The 17561-nt window shown below is 43.3% G+C and overlaps 1 protein-coding gene across 2 annotated transcripts in view; it reads right to left on the reverse strand.

Annotated features, from left to right (window-relative positions):
• atad2 (ATPase family AAA domain containing 2) overlaps positions 1–17561 on the reverse strand; it is a 67618-nt gene that overhangs the window by 36122 nt on the left and 13935 nt on the right. Inside the window, exons 7-16 of one of the 2 annotated variants that reach the window (XM_084336064.1) lie at positions 15717–15917; positions 13374–13494; positions 11403–11417; positions 8976–9101; positions 7655–7763; positions 5907–6022; positions 5010–5184; positions 3036–3124; positions 2648–2807; positions 2098–2188 (exon numbers count right to left, since the gene is read on the reverse strand). In XM_084336064.1, coding sequence (XP_084192190.1) covers positions 2098–2188; positions 2648–2807; positions 3036–3124; positions 5010–5184; positions 5907–6022; positions 7655–7763; positions 8976–9101; positions 11403–11417; positions 13374–13494; positions 15717–15917 — 1203 coding nt within the window. The remainder of the gene's footprint in view (positions 1–2097; positions 2189–2647; positions 2808–3035; positions 3125–5009; positions 5185–5906; positions 6023–7654; positions 7764–8975; positions 9102–11402; positions 11418–13373; positions 13495–15716; positions 15918–17561) is intronic. The other variant, XM_084336065.1, reaches the window with a different exon arrangement.

Here is a 17561-nt window from a genome sequence, read left to right on the forward strand (position 1 = left end):
CCTCTCGCACACAATTAATGACATGTTGCGGACAGCCATATCGGTGACAATGTTTAGCTTTTAGTGCCAAATGATAAGAGTCTGAGGCGGAGTCTCAAAAGAGAATGTTGAATATTTATTGTGCAAAAATCACAACAGATCCTCTGTGCTACTTCACCGGAGCCTGTAGACTGAGTAGGGTATATCTGCAGAGCCACTGGGTAGCGAGTGCAAAGTGAGTGGATCATTGGAGTAGGGTATATCTGCAGTGCTGCAGCCCCATAATACAGTATCATTAATCAATCACCTGTTGTTGAATAAATACCATTACTCTCTAGTTATTACTAAAAAACAGTATATATAAAACAGTAGCTGTATATATATATATATATATATATATATATATTAAGGCTGTCAAATATATCGCGTTAATATCGCGTTAACTCCCGATTCTATTAATGCCACTAATTTTTTTAACTCAAGATTAACTAAAATTTTTTTTTTTTTTTTTTTTTTTAACTAGACTTCACTCCGGTGCTTATATTGTTTCCTTTGCTTATATATTATTGATGCTCTCATTGATACTATGTTTGTTTCTGAAGTGTGTGTGTGTGTGTGTGTGTGTGTGTGTGTGTGTGTGTGTGTGTGTGTGTGTGTGTGTGTGTGTGAGATATAGAGAGAGAGGGGGGTGAGAGAGATGAGGAAGGGGCAAAAGAGAAAAAGAGCTGGGAGAGTGTGTGTGTGAGGGAGAGAGGGGGGTGTGTGATTAATCAGCCCTTGTGTGTGTGTGAATGTAACAAGTTCCTAACGTTTTCTTTCCCCTATTATTTCATGCACACTTTATTCATTGTTTTAAATTATTATTTTCTTTTAAGTTATTTTGTGCATCACTCTGTTTTGAATTTGATGCAAATTTGCAATGCATGAGGGTCATCCTTTTGTGTTAAATGGCTGCACAAAGCAAGCATTTGTTGACTCGCATGTTGATAAGAGTATTAAAACTTGGAACTTGAAAAAGATCTGTTTAAGGTATAAAAAAAAATGAAAAAAAAATGTGATTAATTTGCGATTAATCGCGAGTTAACTATGGACAATCGTGCGATTAATCGAGTTAAATATTTTAATCGTTTGACAGCACTAATATATATATATAAAAAAAAAAGTATAATTTATATAATAAAAAAAAAAAAATTAATGCATGCACTGGTATCGCCCCCCCCCCCCCTGTACCGAAAAAATACCGAACCGTGACTTAAAAACCGAGGTACGTACCGAACCGTGGATTTTGTGTACTGTTACACCCCTAGTATATACTATTATACAACGTGAAAATGGATCGGGTATTTCTCCATCCCATAATAGAAAAAATTCTGTTCCACGCTCATCTGCCAGCGGCGTGAGGAAGCTACGGTGAGTTTCAGCGTTATTTTCTAATGTCCTCTATACTAACTGCTCTAATGATCATATCACCCACACTAGATGAATGATATAACGTTGCCCACGGAATTATAAACGACCCCCCGCCCATCCGGTCAACATCAGATCATACGTAGTAACTTCTAGAACTACGTGCAGTTGAAATTTTTTATCTGGCACCGATCGCTATCAAACTGTATTTGATCATCAATATAATGCATTTAGGGCTATAAATCAAGTTCTGGAGAAAGCTGCAGAAAACGATAAAAACATACTTATACTTTAGACCGTATTTTAGTATGAATATGTGAATGAAAAAGTATAACGTTGCTACACCCTGAACAATAGATATAGGACATTGAATGGGCCATAATAATGTCAATTTAGCAATACAATTTAAAAAGTTATAGCCCTGCAAAGAAGGGGAACTTCTCCATAGACAAATAGAGCTGGCTAGGGATGGTAAATTATGAATTTAACCATGGCGATCAAAGTGTTAATAATATACAGAATAAAAATAGAACAGTTAAAAACATAGTATAAACAGACAATTAAAGACAACATCACAAGAAAAAAGAAAATCACAAGAAAAAAAGCTAGCAATCAAAGGCCTTTTGAAATAGATAGTTGGTTTTCAGGCCTGCTTAAGGTTTAAGTCGTTCTGAGAACAAACAATGGACTAGGGAGGAGGCGCTGACGTACCGACACACTTGTCGGCCAGCTCCTCCAGGAAGGCGTCGCAGGGCCGAGGGGTCCACTGCCGGGTGTGGATCTGCAGAATATCCCTCCTGGCCTGGAGAGACGCAGAGAATAATAAGACAATTAGCCATTTCATTCTCAAGTCTTTTCAAATTATTAATAAATAATGAATGCCTTATTTATTAAAAAAAAAAAAGAAAAAAAAAAGGGACATTTCTGAATTATGAAAGATGGTAAAGATGACACTGAGAACACCCAGAGGTATGTTCTGTGTACATTTTCTGTTTCAGAACTTTTTTAATTAAAAAGATAAAACATATATATATATACATACATATACAAATAATTATTCTGTGGGTGCACAAAATAATTTATCTATGGAGAAACTGCAGACTTTATGTAAGTTTGAGTCCAACTTCTGTGGTTTCTGCAGACTTTATGTAAGTTTGAGTCCAACTTCTCTGGTTTCTGCAGACTTTATATACGTTTGAGTCCAACTTCTCTGGTTTCTGCAGACTTTATATAAGTTTGAGTCCAACAGAGAGGAACTGACCTCTCTGTCCGGCAGGCCGAAGAGGAACTCCCGGTCGAAGCGTCCTGGTCGTCTGAGCGCCGGGTCGATGGAGTCCAGCCTGTTAGTGGCTCCGATCACCACCACCTCCCCCCGGCTGTCCAGACCGTCCATCAAGGCCAGGAGGGTGGACACTATGGAGCTGCAGGAGGAGGATATTAATATTATTGTAGCATAGTAAGTGTAATCACTACCTCCTCTCTGTCCCTAATACATCAAAGACAATTATTATGATGAGAGAGAGAGAGAGAGGGAGATATATCTTGGCCCATCAGTTAGTCTGTTAGTTGGCAATGGATATCAGCTAGCTGACCCAGAAACAAGTAATGAAACTAGACGTTAAGATGCAAAATATGCTAAGAAGACTCACCTGTGGATCTGGTCCTGTCTGCTAGACCTGACCGGAGCCAAACCGTCGATTTCATCAAAGAAAATGATGGCAGGACGCATCTGGTACGCCTGAGAGGAATGATAACAAAATATATATGATCTGGTACGCCTGAGAGGAACGATAACTAAATATATATGATCTGGTACGCCTGAGAGGAACGATACCTAAATATATATGATCTGGTACGCCTGAGAGGAACGATACCTAAATATATATGATCTGGTATGCCTGAGAGGAACGATAACTAAATATATATGATCTGATAGGCCTGAGAGGAACGATAACTAAATATATATGATCTGGTACGCCTGAGAGGAATGATAACAAAATATATATGATCTGGTACGCCTGAGAGGAACGATAACTAAATATATATGATCTGGTACGCCTGAGAGGAATGATAACTAAATATATATGATCTGGTACGCCTGAGAGGAACGATAACTAAATATATATGATCTGGTACGCCTGAGAGGAACGATAACTAAATATATATGATCTGGTACGCCTGAGAGGAACGATAACTAAATATATATGATCTGGTACGCCTGAGAGGAACGATAACTAAATATATATGATCTGGTAGGCCTGAGAGGAACGATAACTAAATATATATGATCTGGTACGCCTGAGAGGAATGATAACTAAATATATATGATCTGGTACGCCTGAGAGGAACGATAACTAAATATATATGACACTTGTGTTGCGTTGTGTGTTGGGCTGCATAGACCCCAATACTGGAACAGGATACAGGGCTGATACCAAACAGCCTCTCTTGTTCCATCTACCTGGTCAAACATCCTCTCTTGTTCCATCTACCTGGTCAAACAGCCTGTCTTGTTCCATCTACCTGGTCAAACAGCCTCTCTTGTTCCATCTACCTGATCAAACAGCCTCTCTTGTTCCATCTACCTGGTCAAACATCCTCTCTTGTTCCATCTACCTGGTCAAACATCCTCCCTTGTTCCATCTACCTGGTCAAACAGCCTCTCTTGTTCCATCTACCTGGTCAAACATCCTCTCTTGTTCCATCTACCTGGTCAAACAGCCCGTCTTGTTCCATCTACCTGGTCAAACAGCCTCTCTTGTTCCATCTACCTGGTCAAACAGCCTCTCTTGTTCCATCTACCTGGTCAAACAGCCTCTCTTGTTCCATCTACCTGGTCAAACAGCCTCTCTTGTTCCATCTACCTGGTCAAACAGCCTCTCTTGTTCCATCTACCTGGTCAAACAGCCTCTCTTGTTCCATCTACCTGGTCAAACAGCCTCTCTTGTTCCATCTACCTGGTCAAACAGCCTCTCTTGTTCCATCTACCTGGTCAAACATCCTCTCTTGTTCCATCTACCTGGTCAAACAGCCCGTCTTGTTCCATCTACCTGGTCAACCATCCTCTCTTGTTCCATCTACCTGGTCAAACAGCCTCTCTTGTTCCATCTACCTGGTCAAACAGCCCGTCTTGTTCCATCTACCTGGTCAAACAGCCTCTCTTGTTCCATCTACCTGGTCAAACATCCTCTCTTGTTCCATCTACCTGGTCAAACATCCTCTCTTGTTCCATCTACCTGGTCAAACAGCCTCTCTTGTTCCATCTACCTGGTCAAACATCCTCTCTTGTTCCATCTACCTGGTCAAACATCCTCTCTTGTTCCATCTTGTTCAATATCTAGTAATGTATGAATTAGTAAATAAAATACAGTATGTTCTGATGAGTAAATATGGGTGGGATTAAATAAGTGTATGCTTCTTCCCACTCCTTTTCAAATATGTAAATGACAAAAAAAAATGTAGTTTTACTTTTTTGTTTGTTCTTTGTTATTTTTTTATTTTTTTTTATATACATTTATTATTTGAACGGCTTATGGCTATATATGTACTTGATGTTTGTTTGTCATGTTGCATATTGTCATGTTGCATATTTGAAATAAACTTCAATCAAATCAAAAATCTACCTGGTCAAACAGCAGCCTAAGCTGTCGCTCAGACTCCCCCACCCACTTGCTGAGACAGTCGGCCCCTTTCCTCATGAAGAAGGACACCTTCCTCTCTCCATCGCTGCACTCGTTAGCCAGAGCCCTGGCCACCAGCGTTTTACCAGTACCTGGTGGGCCATAGAACAGACAGCCCCTATATAGAGAGCGAGAGAGAGCGAGATAGAGAGAGAAAGACACACATTTTCAATTATAGAGGTATACCCATTATGATTTATCCCCGTTTACAATATCTTTTTACTTCCATGTCATAACCATCCCACATGGTTTACTTGATGCTACATATAAAATCTCAACGTACAAAATAAACAGAAAAGATGACACAAACTACATAGATCAGAAATGAAGTGCTTTGTCTTTTCTCCCAAGATGTAGTTAAAATTAACAACGCACACAAAAGATTCCAAAAACACCAGCCTTTTATAAATCATCCATCCAAAAGATATTTGCAAAGATGGAAGGACATTTTTACTGAAGAGTACAGTTTCACTACACTAATTAAACTGTAGAGCATTTCAAAGCCTGGTACGTGGGTTAGTTAGGGTCAGGGGTCACACACCTGGGTGGTTAAAGCCTGGTACGGTTAGTTAGGGTCAGGGGTCACACACCTGGGTGGTTAAAGCCTGGTACGTGGGTTAGGGTTAAAGGTCACACACCTGGGTGGTTAAAGCCTGGTACGTGGGTTAGTTAGGGTCAGGGGTCACACACCTGGGTGGTTAAAGCCTGGTACGTGGGTCAGGGGTCACACACCTGGGTGGTTAAAGCCTGGTACGTGGGTTAGGGTTAGGGTCAGGGGTCACACACCTGGGTGGTTAAAGCCTGGTACGTGGGTTAGGGTTAGGGTCAGGGGTCACACACCTGGGTGGTTGTATCTTGAACCTCTCGAAGACCTCTGGGTAGAGGAGCGGAAACACCACCATCTCCTTCAGGGCCGAGATGTGTCTGCTCAGCCCCCCCACGCTCTCGAAGCGCACCTGCACACACACACACACACACACACACACACACACTATTAGTGTACAGCAGTATTATGTTCACATTGTCTATAGTAGGGGGATAAAAACAGCGATATCCTGTATAATGCATTAACCTCTTAACATCCAAGGGCCCACATGTGGACGATTCTTTGCCGACCTCTAGCGGCTCGGGTGTGCATTTCTTTTAATACAATATATAGATGGAATTAAAGCCCTATTTGTTGCCTGTCGATTGCCCCTCCAGGTGACAGAATCCGTTCAGCGGTTCTCGAGTTACATGCCGATATGTGAGGCGTGCGCCAAAGTCTGTCTGTCTGACCATGAGTCTACCTGTCTGTCTGACCATGTCTACCTGTCTGTCTGACCATGAGTCTACCTGTCTGTCTGACCATGAGTCTACCCGTCTGTCCGACCATGAGTCTACCCGTCTGTCCGACCATGAGTCTACCCGTCTGTCCGACCATGAGTCTACCTGTCTGTCCGACCATGAGTCTACCTGTCTGTCCGACCATGAGTCTACCTGTCTGTCCGACCATGAGTCTACCTGTCTGTCCGACCATGAGTCTACCTGTCTGTCCGACCATGAGTCTACCTGTCTGTCCGACCATGAGTCTACCTGTCTGTCTGACCATGAGTCTACCTGTCTGTCTGACCATGAGTCTACCTGTCTGTCCGACCATGAGTCTACCTGTCTGTCCGACCATGAGTCTACCTGTCTGTCTGACCATGAGTCTACCTGTCTGTCCGACCATGTCTACCTGTCTGTCCGACCATGAGTCTACCTGTCTGTCTGACCATGAGTCTACCTGTCTGTCTGACCATGAGTCTACCTGTCTGTCCGACCATGAGTCTACCTGTCTGTCCGACCATGAGTCTACCTGTCTGTCTGACCATGAGTCTACCTGTCTGTCTGACCATGTCTACCCGTCTGTCTGACCATGAGTCTACCTGTCTGTCTGACCATGTCTACCCGTCTGTCTGACCATGAGTCTACCTGTCTGTCCGACCATGAGTCTACCTGTCTGTCTGACCATGAGTCTACCCGTCTGTCTGACCATGAGTCTACCTGTCTGTCAGTGGGTCTGTACACACGGTCCCTACCATCTAGCCCTCCATCCTCTGTACCAGTGGGTCTGTACACACGGTCCCTACCATCTAGCCATCCATCCACTCCACATTAGAGCTGAGCCCAAACGTTCGGATCTTCGTTCGTTACGTTGGCATTCGAATTCAACATTAGAATTTTTTATTTAAATAAATGGAAAATATATTTTTTTATGAGTCTATTCATTCCGTTTAAACCAATGGTTTTTTTTTCACAGTTGCAGATAAAGATTAGGCTACACTAATATTATAGTATTAAAAACTGATGAGTTATATTCATTAAAGAAAGTTGATTTAATAAAAAGAAAAAAAAACGAATTTAATCAGATTACTCACTTTATTCAAATTGAGGATTTAGTTTGAGGATATTCATAAAAAAAAGAATTTAAAGAAAATATATATTTAGAAAAAATTTGCATTTTTTGGTTTTTATTAAAAACTAAGGTTCGAACGTCCGTTCAAAAAACCCTGACGAAGTTCGAATCCCAAAAGCAGGCTTCGGGGAGACAGCCTTACTCCACATACCGTCTTGTCTATCAGCATGGGGTCCACGTCAGCCAGACTGGCTCCGATCTTCATGCGGTCCTTGTGGATCCCCTGCAGGTCCTCTTTCACCAGGTTCATCGGCAGACATCTGGAGAAGCAAAGCAAAAGGAGGGGAAATAGTATCTATTATTATTATTATTATAAAGGGAATTGAGTGAGTTAGCGGATTCCCTAGCAGGCGTCTGTGCATTTATACGCACATTTCATTTCGATTATTATTTGGGATACTCGAGTATTCATTTCACGAGTTGAAGATATATATATATCCGTTTTCAGTCTTTGTTTTTGTATAAGTCAATGAGAGGGAAATTAAACGTTTCAGTTGCCTTGCCACTGGCTGTCCAGTTCAGCACCACGGACAGTGTCGAGCCACTCTGTCCAGTTCAGCACCATGGACAGTATCGAGCCACTCTGTCCAGTTCAGCACCATGGACAGTATCGAGCCACTCTGTCCAGTTCAGCACCATGGACAGTATCCGAGCCACTCTCTGTCCAGTTCAGCACCATGGACAGTATCCGAGCCACTCTGTCCAGTTCAGCACCACAGACAGTGTCGAGCCAATCTGTCCAGTTCAGCACCACAGAGTGTCGAGCCACTCTGTCCAGTTCAGCACCATGGACAGTAGCCGAGCCACTCTGTCCAGTTCAGCACCATGGACAGTAGTCGAGCCACTCTGTCCAGTTCAGCACCATGGACAGTATCGAGCCACTCTGTCCAGTTCAGCACCATGGACAGTATCGAGCCACTCTGTCCAGTTCAGCACCATGGACAGTATCGAGCCACTCTGTCCAGTTCAGCACCATGGACAGTATCGAGCCACTCTGTCCAGTTCAGCACCACGGAGTGTCAAGCCACTCTGTCCAGTTCAGCACCATGGACAGTATCGAGCCACTCTGTCCAGTTCAGCACCATGGACAGTATCGAGCCACTCTGTCCAGTTCAGCACCATGGACAGTATCGAGCCACTCTGTCCAGTTCAGCACCATGGAGTGTCGAGCCACTCTGTCCAGTTCAGCACCATGGACAGTGCAGAGCCACTCTGTCCAGTTCAGCACCACGGACAGTGCCGAGCCACAGCTCTGTACTGAAACAAACAGAAAGAGGACTCTCTCTCTCCCTCCATCCATCTCTCTCAAGACGGGGATCAAGCAGGCTGCCAGTTTCACCGGACATGACTGACCCTAACCCTGGCCGGGACATAATGATAATGCTTCATATCCATGGTGATACATGGTAACGGTAATGCAATATAGCACAGTCTGTCTGCTCTCTGAACCAGGTGTTGATGACCAGACTCACCTGTTCACAGATCTAGTCCTGTTCTTGCCCCTCCTCCTCTGGAACTTCTCCTCATCAGAGGAGGAAGAGGAGGAGGAGGAGGAGGATGAGGAGGTGGAGTCACTGCTGTGGATGGCGTGTCTCCTCCTGAAAGGGAAGGGGGGAGAGAAAGGCACTTGTGTGACAACCTCAACCTCATTCTCCAAGGAACGCACGGAGAGAAAACACAGGAAGAGGACACAGGGACAACGTCTCGGCCCAGGCTGCATGGATGTGGATTAAGCCTGGTCCTGGATTACAAAGTCACTTTCAGAGAGGATCTCCATTGGGGAAACATCCTTTGGTCTAAGACTAGGCTTAATCTGCGTCTGTGAAACGTCCTTTGGTCTAAGACTAGGCTTAATCTGCATCTGTGAAACGTCCTTTGGTCTAAGACTAGACTTAATCTGCGTCTGTGAAACGTCCTTTGGTCTAAGACTAGGCTTAATCTGCGTCTGTGAAACGTCCTTTGGTCTAAGACTAGGCTTAATCTGCGTCTGTGAAACGTCCTTTGGTCTAAGACTAGGCTTAATCTGCGTCTGTGAAACGTCCTTTGGTCTAAGACTAGGCTTAATCTGCGTCTGTGAAATGTCCTTTGGTCTAAGACCAGGCTTAATCTGCGTCTGTGAAACATCCTTTGGTCTAAGACTAGGCTTAATCTGCATCTGTGAAACATCCTTTGGTCTAAGACTAGGCTTAATCTGCATCTGTGAAATGTCCTTTGGTCTAAGACTAGGCTTAATCTGCGTCTGTGAAATGTCCTTTGGTCTAAGACTAGGCTTAATCTGCATCTGTGAAAGCAGCCCGTCTCCGTCAAGGAACAATAAACAGGAGGAGAAACACACAACTCCATAAGGAAAGACACAAAGCAGTCAATAAACATAAAGACATTCAGTCTCTTGGGGGAAGAAAACGCATATAATTTAGATTAGAGACCAGATTCAGAATTAATTGCAATTTTCTGTATCCAGCTGCAGATCCTACAAGAACACCTGCTCTCCAGCTGCAGATCCTACATGCAGACAGTGTTGACTGTATTCTGCGCCTAGTCAGTCATGCATCTGAAACGCTACGGTGCCCGTTAAGACAGCCAGCACCAGTAAGTAGTAGGGATGGGTACCGAATTCGGTACTTTTGAGGTACCGAACAGAAACACGTCGGTACTACCGAGTATCGATTCAAGTGAGATACCAAAAAAAAATTTAAATAAATAACTTTTTTCTTTTCATGTCAACGTTCACACGCACAATATACGCTTACATAGGATTTGACTTGATTCAACAACAAAGCAGTCGGAGCAATGGCAAGCCGAAAACGGTCGAAATTGTAGTTATTTGAAGTTTGGATTCTTTTTTTCACGACTGAGGTAGGTAAATATAATTTTTTGAGACATAAGTACCGAAAAAAGGTACCGTTGGGTACCGGTATCGATTCACAGGTACCGTATCGGTTCAAATGTGAAAGGTACCCATCCCTAGTAAGTAGGGATGCACCGATCCGATATTGATATCGGATATCGGCCCCGATATCACTAAAATAGCTGGATCGGGTATCGGTAATAAAAAAGAAAACGTTAAAAATCAGATTTTTTTTATAATATACTAAGAAATAACAATTCAGTACATTTATATCTATGTGTTAATTTGTTACATTTAGTTTCACTAAGTTAGGAAAGTAATGTTTTAAGTCAAGCCTGATGTTGCCTTGCACAAAAGAATGATCCCAGTCTCTTCCACACTGTGAGGCATACAGTTTATTAATTGAACAATGGGTATTTACATTACATTTAGTCCTTTAGCCGACTCTTTTATCCAAAGTGACTTACTGTAAATTCTGTACGACATGTCATCAGGAAGGGCACAACTCTATCAGCTGAGTAACAAACAATGTTCATCAAAGTGTTGAGTGCTACAGTGTAGGTTAGTATATTAGGACAAGCGCATGAGAGTAAGGTTAGTTAGGGTTAGATAAAAAAAAAAAAAAAAAAAAAAAATTAATTTCAGATAATGGTATCGGATCGGTACTCGGTATCGGCCGATACCCAAAGCACAGGTATCGGGACTGAAAAAGCCAGATGGGTGCATCCCTACCAGTAAGGACCCGTTAACCCTTTCACTGCCACACTACAGAAGGTTAACCCTTTACTATCACACCACCGACGGTTAACCTGCTGTCATGTGGCAGTGAAAGGGTTAACCGTCGGTAGTGTGGCAGTGAAAGGGTTAACATGCTGTTGTGTGGTAGTGAAAGGGTTAACCGGCTGTTGTGCGACAGTGAAAGGGTTAACCTTCTGTGTATCGTCGCAGTGAAAGGGTTAAGACAGACAGCAGCACCAGTAAGGACCCGGATACAACAGAACCAACAGAACCCACCCACCCAGAGATGTGATGTAGTGTGATGTCGTCTTACCTCTCAGAACTACTCCTGAAGATGCAGAATGAAAGAGAATCAAAGAGAAGAGAAAAAAGGAATGCTTGGTTGAAACATGCGAGAGACAGGAGGGCAAGGTAGAGATGCACCAATATATTGATACAGGTTAGTAGTGGATTATGGGACTCATACCATGATCAGTTGGATATATGAACTAGGGGGGGGGGGGGGGGGGATGGTGGGCTCGGTTTAGGGATGTGCATGACTGACGAAAATCATTTTCGAATAGTGTACTGTTCTTAACACATTCTGTGCCACGCCTCTTCCGGGAATAGCATAGCCTCATGCCACCCATTAAGCCAATGTAGTCCGTCACCTTGTTTGTAGAGCTATAACTATGTTCCATATTATAGCTATGGATACAATACTATGAAATGCTGAGTTATAGCCCTACACGTCGATGCATTGTAGACGCTAGCGTTTCTTGCCTGAACCCGCTATTGTTCCGGATTCAAATCTACAATATAGCCATTATGTTCCATCAGGAATGCATGAAAGGGGGGGGGGGGGGGGGGGGGGGTCGTTTCTGATTATTTGATAGTCAGTAACGGCATTCGCATTGAACACTAAAAACGGTTATCAGCCCGATCGGTGTAAAGGCATTGCCGGATCAAGCTAGAATTGACGTCAAATCGCCCTTACCTGTGGCCGGGAGTAATCCAAAAATAATATTCCAATTGTTTGATCGCCATCTGGTAGATCCAATGTCCATTTGCTCGACGGCATAATCGACCATAACATATGGAATGGGCATAGTTGACAGGCTTCAATGTAACCGGCAGAACCATTCACTTCGCCCGAGAAGGAAAAATAAAACCCGATACCTGGGGCCATCCTACAGCCCAGCCCAGGATACAATGTTAGAAATGGTGCTCGATAACGCCGCCTGGTAGGATGCGGCCGGTACTGCACCTTCGGATTCCCAGTATGCATTTTTCAGGCAACACACAGCTCCCCGAGATTCAATAGGGTATTAAAATCGAAACGTGTTAACACGTGATTGGCACTCAACGGTCGGGCGTCAGAAACGTGTACATCAGTGAATGGCACTGAATGTGTTAAGACCCCATTCTATTATATTAAAAATATATTGTTATTTTCTGTTTCAGTTTAAATTCAGTTAAAATGTTCAGTTTCAGTTCAATTCAGTTAGTCTTATTAATAGAATGGATCATTAAAATCAATGGGTATTGCACATAAATAGGCACTTCAGATAATCCTTCAGAACGTTGATCGGCTCAGCTGACAGACAATAAATCAAAATGACACCATTCAACATCGTATCCTATAATAGCAGCATTGCATTGGCCTATCAACCGGCTTTAATAAACAAACAGAAATAGTAGCATGTGCATCTTTTAGATCAATTAGGCTATGAAAATTAGGCTGCCTCTAAATATAAAAAGGAATTAAATAAGAATAGTTTGCTTCAATTAAAAAAAAAAAAAAAAAAAGTATTTTATATATCGAATGTGGAGACTGGCATCAACTATTCGAATATTCTAACTCACCCCTACCTCAGTTATTCCAAATGACGTTGATATTTGACGACAGTTGATTTTGTCGTGTCGACTGCACTGATTCAGCCTACAGGTTTTCAGTGTTTTTTTTCTTTCTATATTCAATAAATCTAACCAATTGGATTTGGTTTCCTTATTTATTTGACTAATAATAAAATGAAAAAAAACTGTCACAATTATGATGGTTGTTGTTTTGTGAAGGCAAGGATCACAGAAGCCCTTCAGACTACATTATGAGGTGGTTAGTTCGGTTGTTAACCATTAACCAACGTTTTTTTTTATACAATATTAAAATATTGATATGCCTTCAAATGCTCATCCTGATATGAACGGTATCTGTGAATTTCCCAGTAGAATCATAACATATCAACACCAGTGCTACCAAGTAAAAAAGTTAATTCCAAGCCCTGGTACAGTACAGTATACTAACCGGTTTGTTCTCCTGACGTTGTAGGGGCTCCTGGGGGCCGTGGAGCTGAAGGGGAACCTCCTCCTGGTCGGAGACGCGTGGCCCTCGAAGAACATGCTGCGCTTCCTGGTCTCCCGGGGTTCTGTTCAGGAAGTCAAGACGCCCATCAAACCTCATTTACATGAAGCACAGTGAGTCACGAGAGAGGCGAGAAACCCACAGTACTGCGAGAGAGAAAGATAATCTCTACTAATAAAATGGAGTATTGAACCGTTTTTTAACAGCTGGGTATTGGGTGGGACATTCTGATTTAAGAACTTTCTAAATAAAATAGAATGTCCCAAAATAGTTTATTTATCTGACTGCTTGTATTAATTGATCAAAAAGTAGCCATGTGCAGTAATATAGTTATATAAAAGAATAATAAAGCAATGTCGATTCTGTTCTTAATAAATTTTCTTTTTTTCTTGCAAAATAATGAATAAAAAAGAACCGATAAGAGTATCGATAAAGTACCGAACCGTTAAGCAGCATCGATAAGAGTAGTAGTATCGATAAAATCCTAACGATACCCATCCCTACAGTACTGAGAGAAACCCACAGAACTGAGAGAGAGAAACCCACAGAACTGAGAGAGAGAAACCTACAGAACTGAGAGAGAAACCCACAGAACTGAGAGAGAGAAACCCACAGAACTGAGAGAGAGAAACCCACAGAACTGAGAGAGAGAAACCCACAGAACTGAGAGAGAGACCCACAGAACTGAGAGAGACCCACAGAACTGAGAGAGAGAGAGACCCACAGAACTGAGAGAGACCCACAGAACTGAGAGAGACCCACAGAACTGAGAGAGACCCACAGAACTGAGAGAGACCCACAGAACTGAGAGAGAAACCTACAGAACTGAGAGAGAAACCCACAGAACTGAGAGAGAAACCCACAGAACTGAGAGAGAAACCTACAGAACTGAGAGAAACCCACAGAACTGAGAGAAACCCACAGAACTGAGAGAAACCCACAGAACTGAGAGAAACCTACAGAACTGAGAGAGAAACCCACAGAACTGAGAGAGAAACCCACAGAACTGAGAGAGAGAAACCCACAGAACTGAGAGAGACCCACAGAACTGAGAGAGAAACCTACAGAACTGAGAGAGAAAACCACAGAACTGAGAGAGAAACCCACAGTACTGAGAGAAACCCACAGAACTGAGAGAGAAACCCACAGAACTGAGAGAGAGAAACCCACAGAACTGAGAGAGAGAGACCCACAGAACGGAGAGAGAAACCCACAGAACTGAGAGAGAAACCTTGGGTCTCTTGAAAGGCGCTATATAAAATGAAGCTATTATTATTATTATCACGTCTGTGTGGGAGCTCACAAATAGACTTTTAGTCTCAGTGAAGTTTCAACGGAGGTCATCTATTCTAACCAACAAATTCAAGTAGAAAGCATTTCGTTGTGCCCAATCTTATTTGGAAACATGACACACAAAATAATAGTATTTCGCTTTTTATTTGAAACAATATTTAATCGCGTTTGGAGGTGGGTGCACCCACGTGCCAAACAAGCAGGCCAACCTCTTGTTCGCGCGAGAGCACGTTATAATTACACTACTGTCGCTATTTTATAATGAATTACGGGTCATACAGAACACGCGCCAGTGTTGGAAGTAATGCACGGAAGCTTATTTCCACGTTGCAATAATAATATTCTACCACCGGGCGCCAGGTACGCACGGTCGGAGCTGTGCGTAAATATACGCACAAAGTCAAGCACACGTTCAAATTGCTAAGTCACACACTTTGCTTAGAAATGATCGTACGCACGGGTTACGCACATATCTGCGAGTACGCAACATTGATAAATGAGGGCCCTGATCTTTACATGCTCTTTACATGCACACACGTGCCCTTTACATGCACACGCCTGCTCTTTACATGCACACGCCTGCTCTTTACACGCACACGCCTGCTCTCGCGATGTGCTCACGTTTTGATTAATATTTGATGCTGCATCGTTTGTCAAGCTTATTACACTTTTAAAAGTTACTTTCATGTTTACAAAAAGAAAAAGCAAAACGACCTGTACCTTCCTGAGGGTTAGGGTTAAAGGTTAAGCGACCCGTACCTTCCTGAGGGTTAGGGTTAAAGGTTAAGCGACCTGTACCTTCCTGAGGGTTAGGGTTAAAGGTTAAGCGACCCGTACCTTCCTGAGGGTTAGGGTTAAAGGTTAAGCGACCTGTACCTTCCTGAGGGTTAGGGTTAAAGGTTAAGCGACCCGTACCTTCCTGGGGGTTAGGGTTAAAGGTTAAGCGACCTGTACCTTCCTGAGGGTTATGGTTAAAGGTTAAGCGACACGTACCTTCCTGAGGAGCCTGGTAGCGAACCACAGCCTTCCTCTGTCGGAAGTCGTAGCGCTTTTGGTTATCTTCCCCCTCATCCTCCCCATCTTCATCATCATCTTCTTCCTCCTCCTCATCATCATCGTTACCATCATCTCCATCGTCACCTCCCACTGCCGGGCCTTGATCTTCATCTTCATCAACATCTCCTTCATCCCCGCCTGCCAGAACACAGTCAGTACAGTCAGTACAGTGGGAACAGTCAGTACAGTGGAAACAGTCAGTACAGTGGGAACAGTCAGTACAGTGGGAACACAGTCAGTACAGTGGAAACAGTCAGTACAGTGGAAACAGTCAGTACAGTGGAAACAGTCAGTACAGTGGAAACAGTCAGTACAGTGGAAACAGTCAGTACAGTGGAAACAGTCAGTACAGTGGGAACAGTCAGTACAGTGGAAACAGTCAGTACAGTCAGTACAGTGGGAACACAGTCAGTACAGTGGAAACAGTCAGTACAGTGGAAACAGTCAGTACAGTGGAAACAGTCAGTACAGTGGAAACAGTCAGTACAGTGGGAACAGTCAGTACAGTCAGTACAGTGGAAACAGTCAGTACAGTGGGAACAGTCAGTACAGTCAGTACAGTGGAAACACAGTCAGTACAGTGGAAACAGTCAGTACAGTGGGAACAGTCAGTACAGTGGAAACAGTCAGTACAGTGGAAACAGTCAGTACAGTGGAAACAGTCAGTACAGTGGGAACAGTCAGTACAGTGGAAACAGTCAGTACAGTGGAAACAGTCAGTACAGTGGAAACAGTCAGTACAGTCAGTACAGTGGAAACAGTCAGTACAGTCAGTACAGTGGAAACAGTCAGTACAGTGGAAACAGTCAGTACAGTGGAAACAGTCAGTACAGTGGGAACAGTCAGTACAGTGGGAACAGTCAGTACAGTGGGAACAGTCAGTACAGTGGAAACAGTCAGTACAGTGGAAACAGTCAGTACAGTCAGTACAGTGGAAACAGTCAGTACAGTCAGTACAGTGGAAACAGTCAGTAGTCAGTACAGTGGAAACAGTCAGTACAGTGGAAACAGTCAGTACAGTCAGTACAGTGGGAACAGTCAGTACAGTGGAAACAGTCAGTACAGTCAGTACAGTGGAAACAGTCAGTACAGTGGAAACAGTCAGTACAGGAAGTGAGAGATACCATCTCAGCGTCCCCACAAGCCAACCTAGCAAACTACGTGACTGAAGGAGCCATGTTGGGACTCTAGTCTACGTGACTGAAGCCTTGTTTTTATTTGATTCTTTTTTGTTTCGTACATTTTGGCAAGGGCGGATTTTACAGTGTTCTCTACCCTGATTACTAGCTTTAAATACTGACTGAACTGTACTGGGGCACATGAAGAACATACTGACTGAACTGTCCTGGGGCACAGGAAGAACATACTGACTGAATTGTCCTGGGGGCACAGGAAGAACATACTGACTGAACTGTCCTGGGTCACAGGAAGAACATACTGACTGAAGTGTCCTGGGGCACAGGAAGAACATACTGACTGAATTGTCCTGGGGGCACAGGAAGAACATACTGACTGAACTGTCCTGGGTCACAGGAAGAACATACTGACTGAAGTGTCCTGGGGCACAGGAAGAACATACTGACTGAATTGTCCTGGGGGCACAGGAAGAACATACTGACTGAACTGTCCTGGGTCACAGGAAGAACATACTGACTGAACCGCCCTGGGGCACATGAAGAACATACTGACTGAATTGTCCTGGGGGCACAGGAAGAACATACTGACTGAACTGTCCTGGGTCACAGGAAGAACATACTGACTGAACCGCCCTGGGGCACAGGA

This window comes from Notolepis coatsorum (assembly GCF_963971535.1).
Source record: "Notolepis coatsorum genome assembly, chromosome: 19".
Classification (NCBI taxonomy): domain Eukaryota; kingdom Metazoa; phylum Chordata; class Actinopteri; order Aulopiformes; family Paralepididae; genus Notolepis; species Notolepis coatsorum.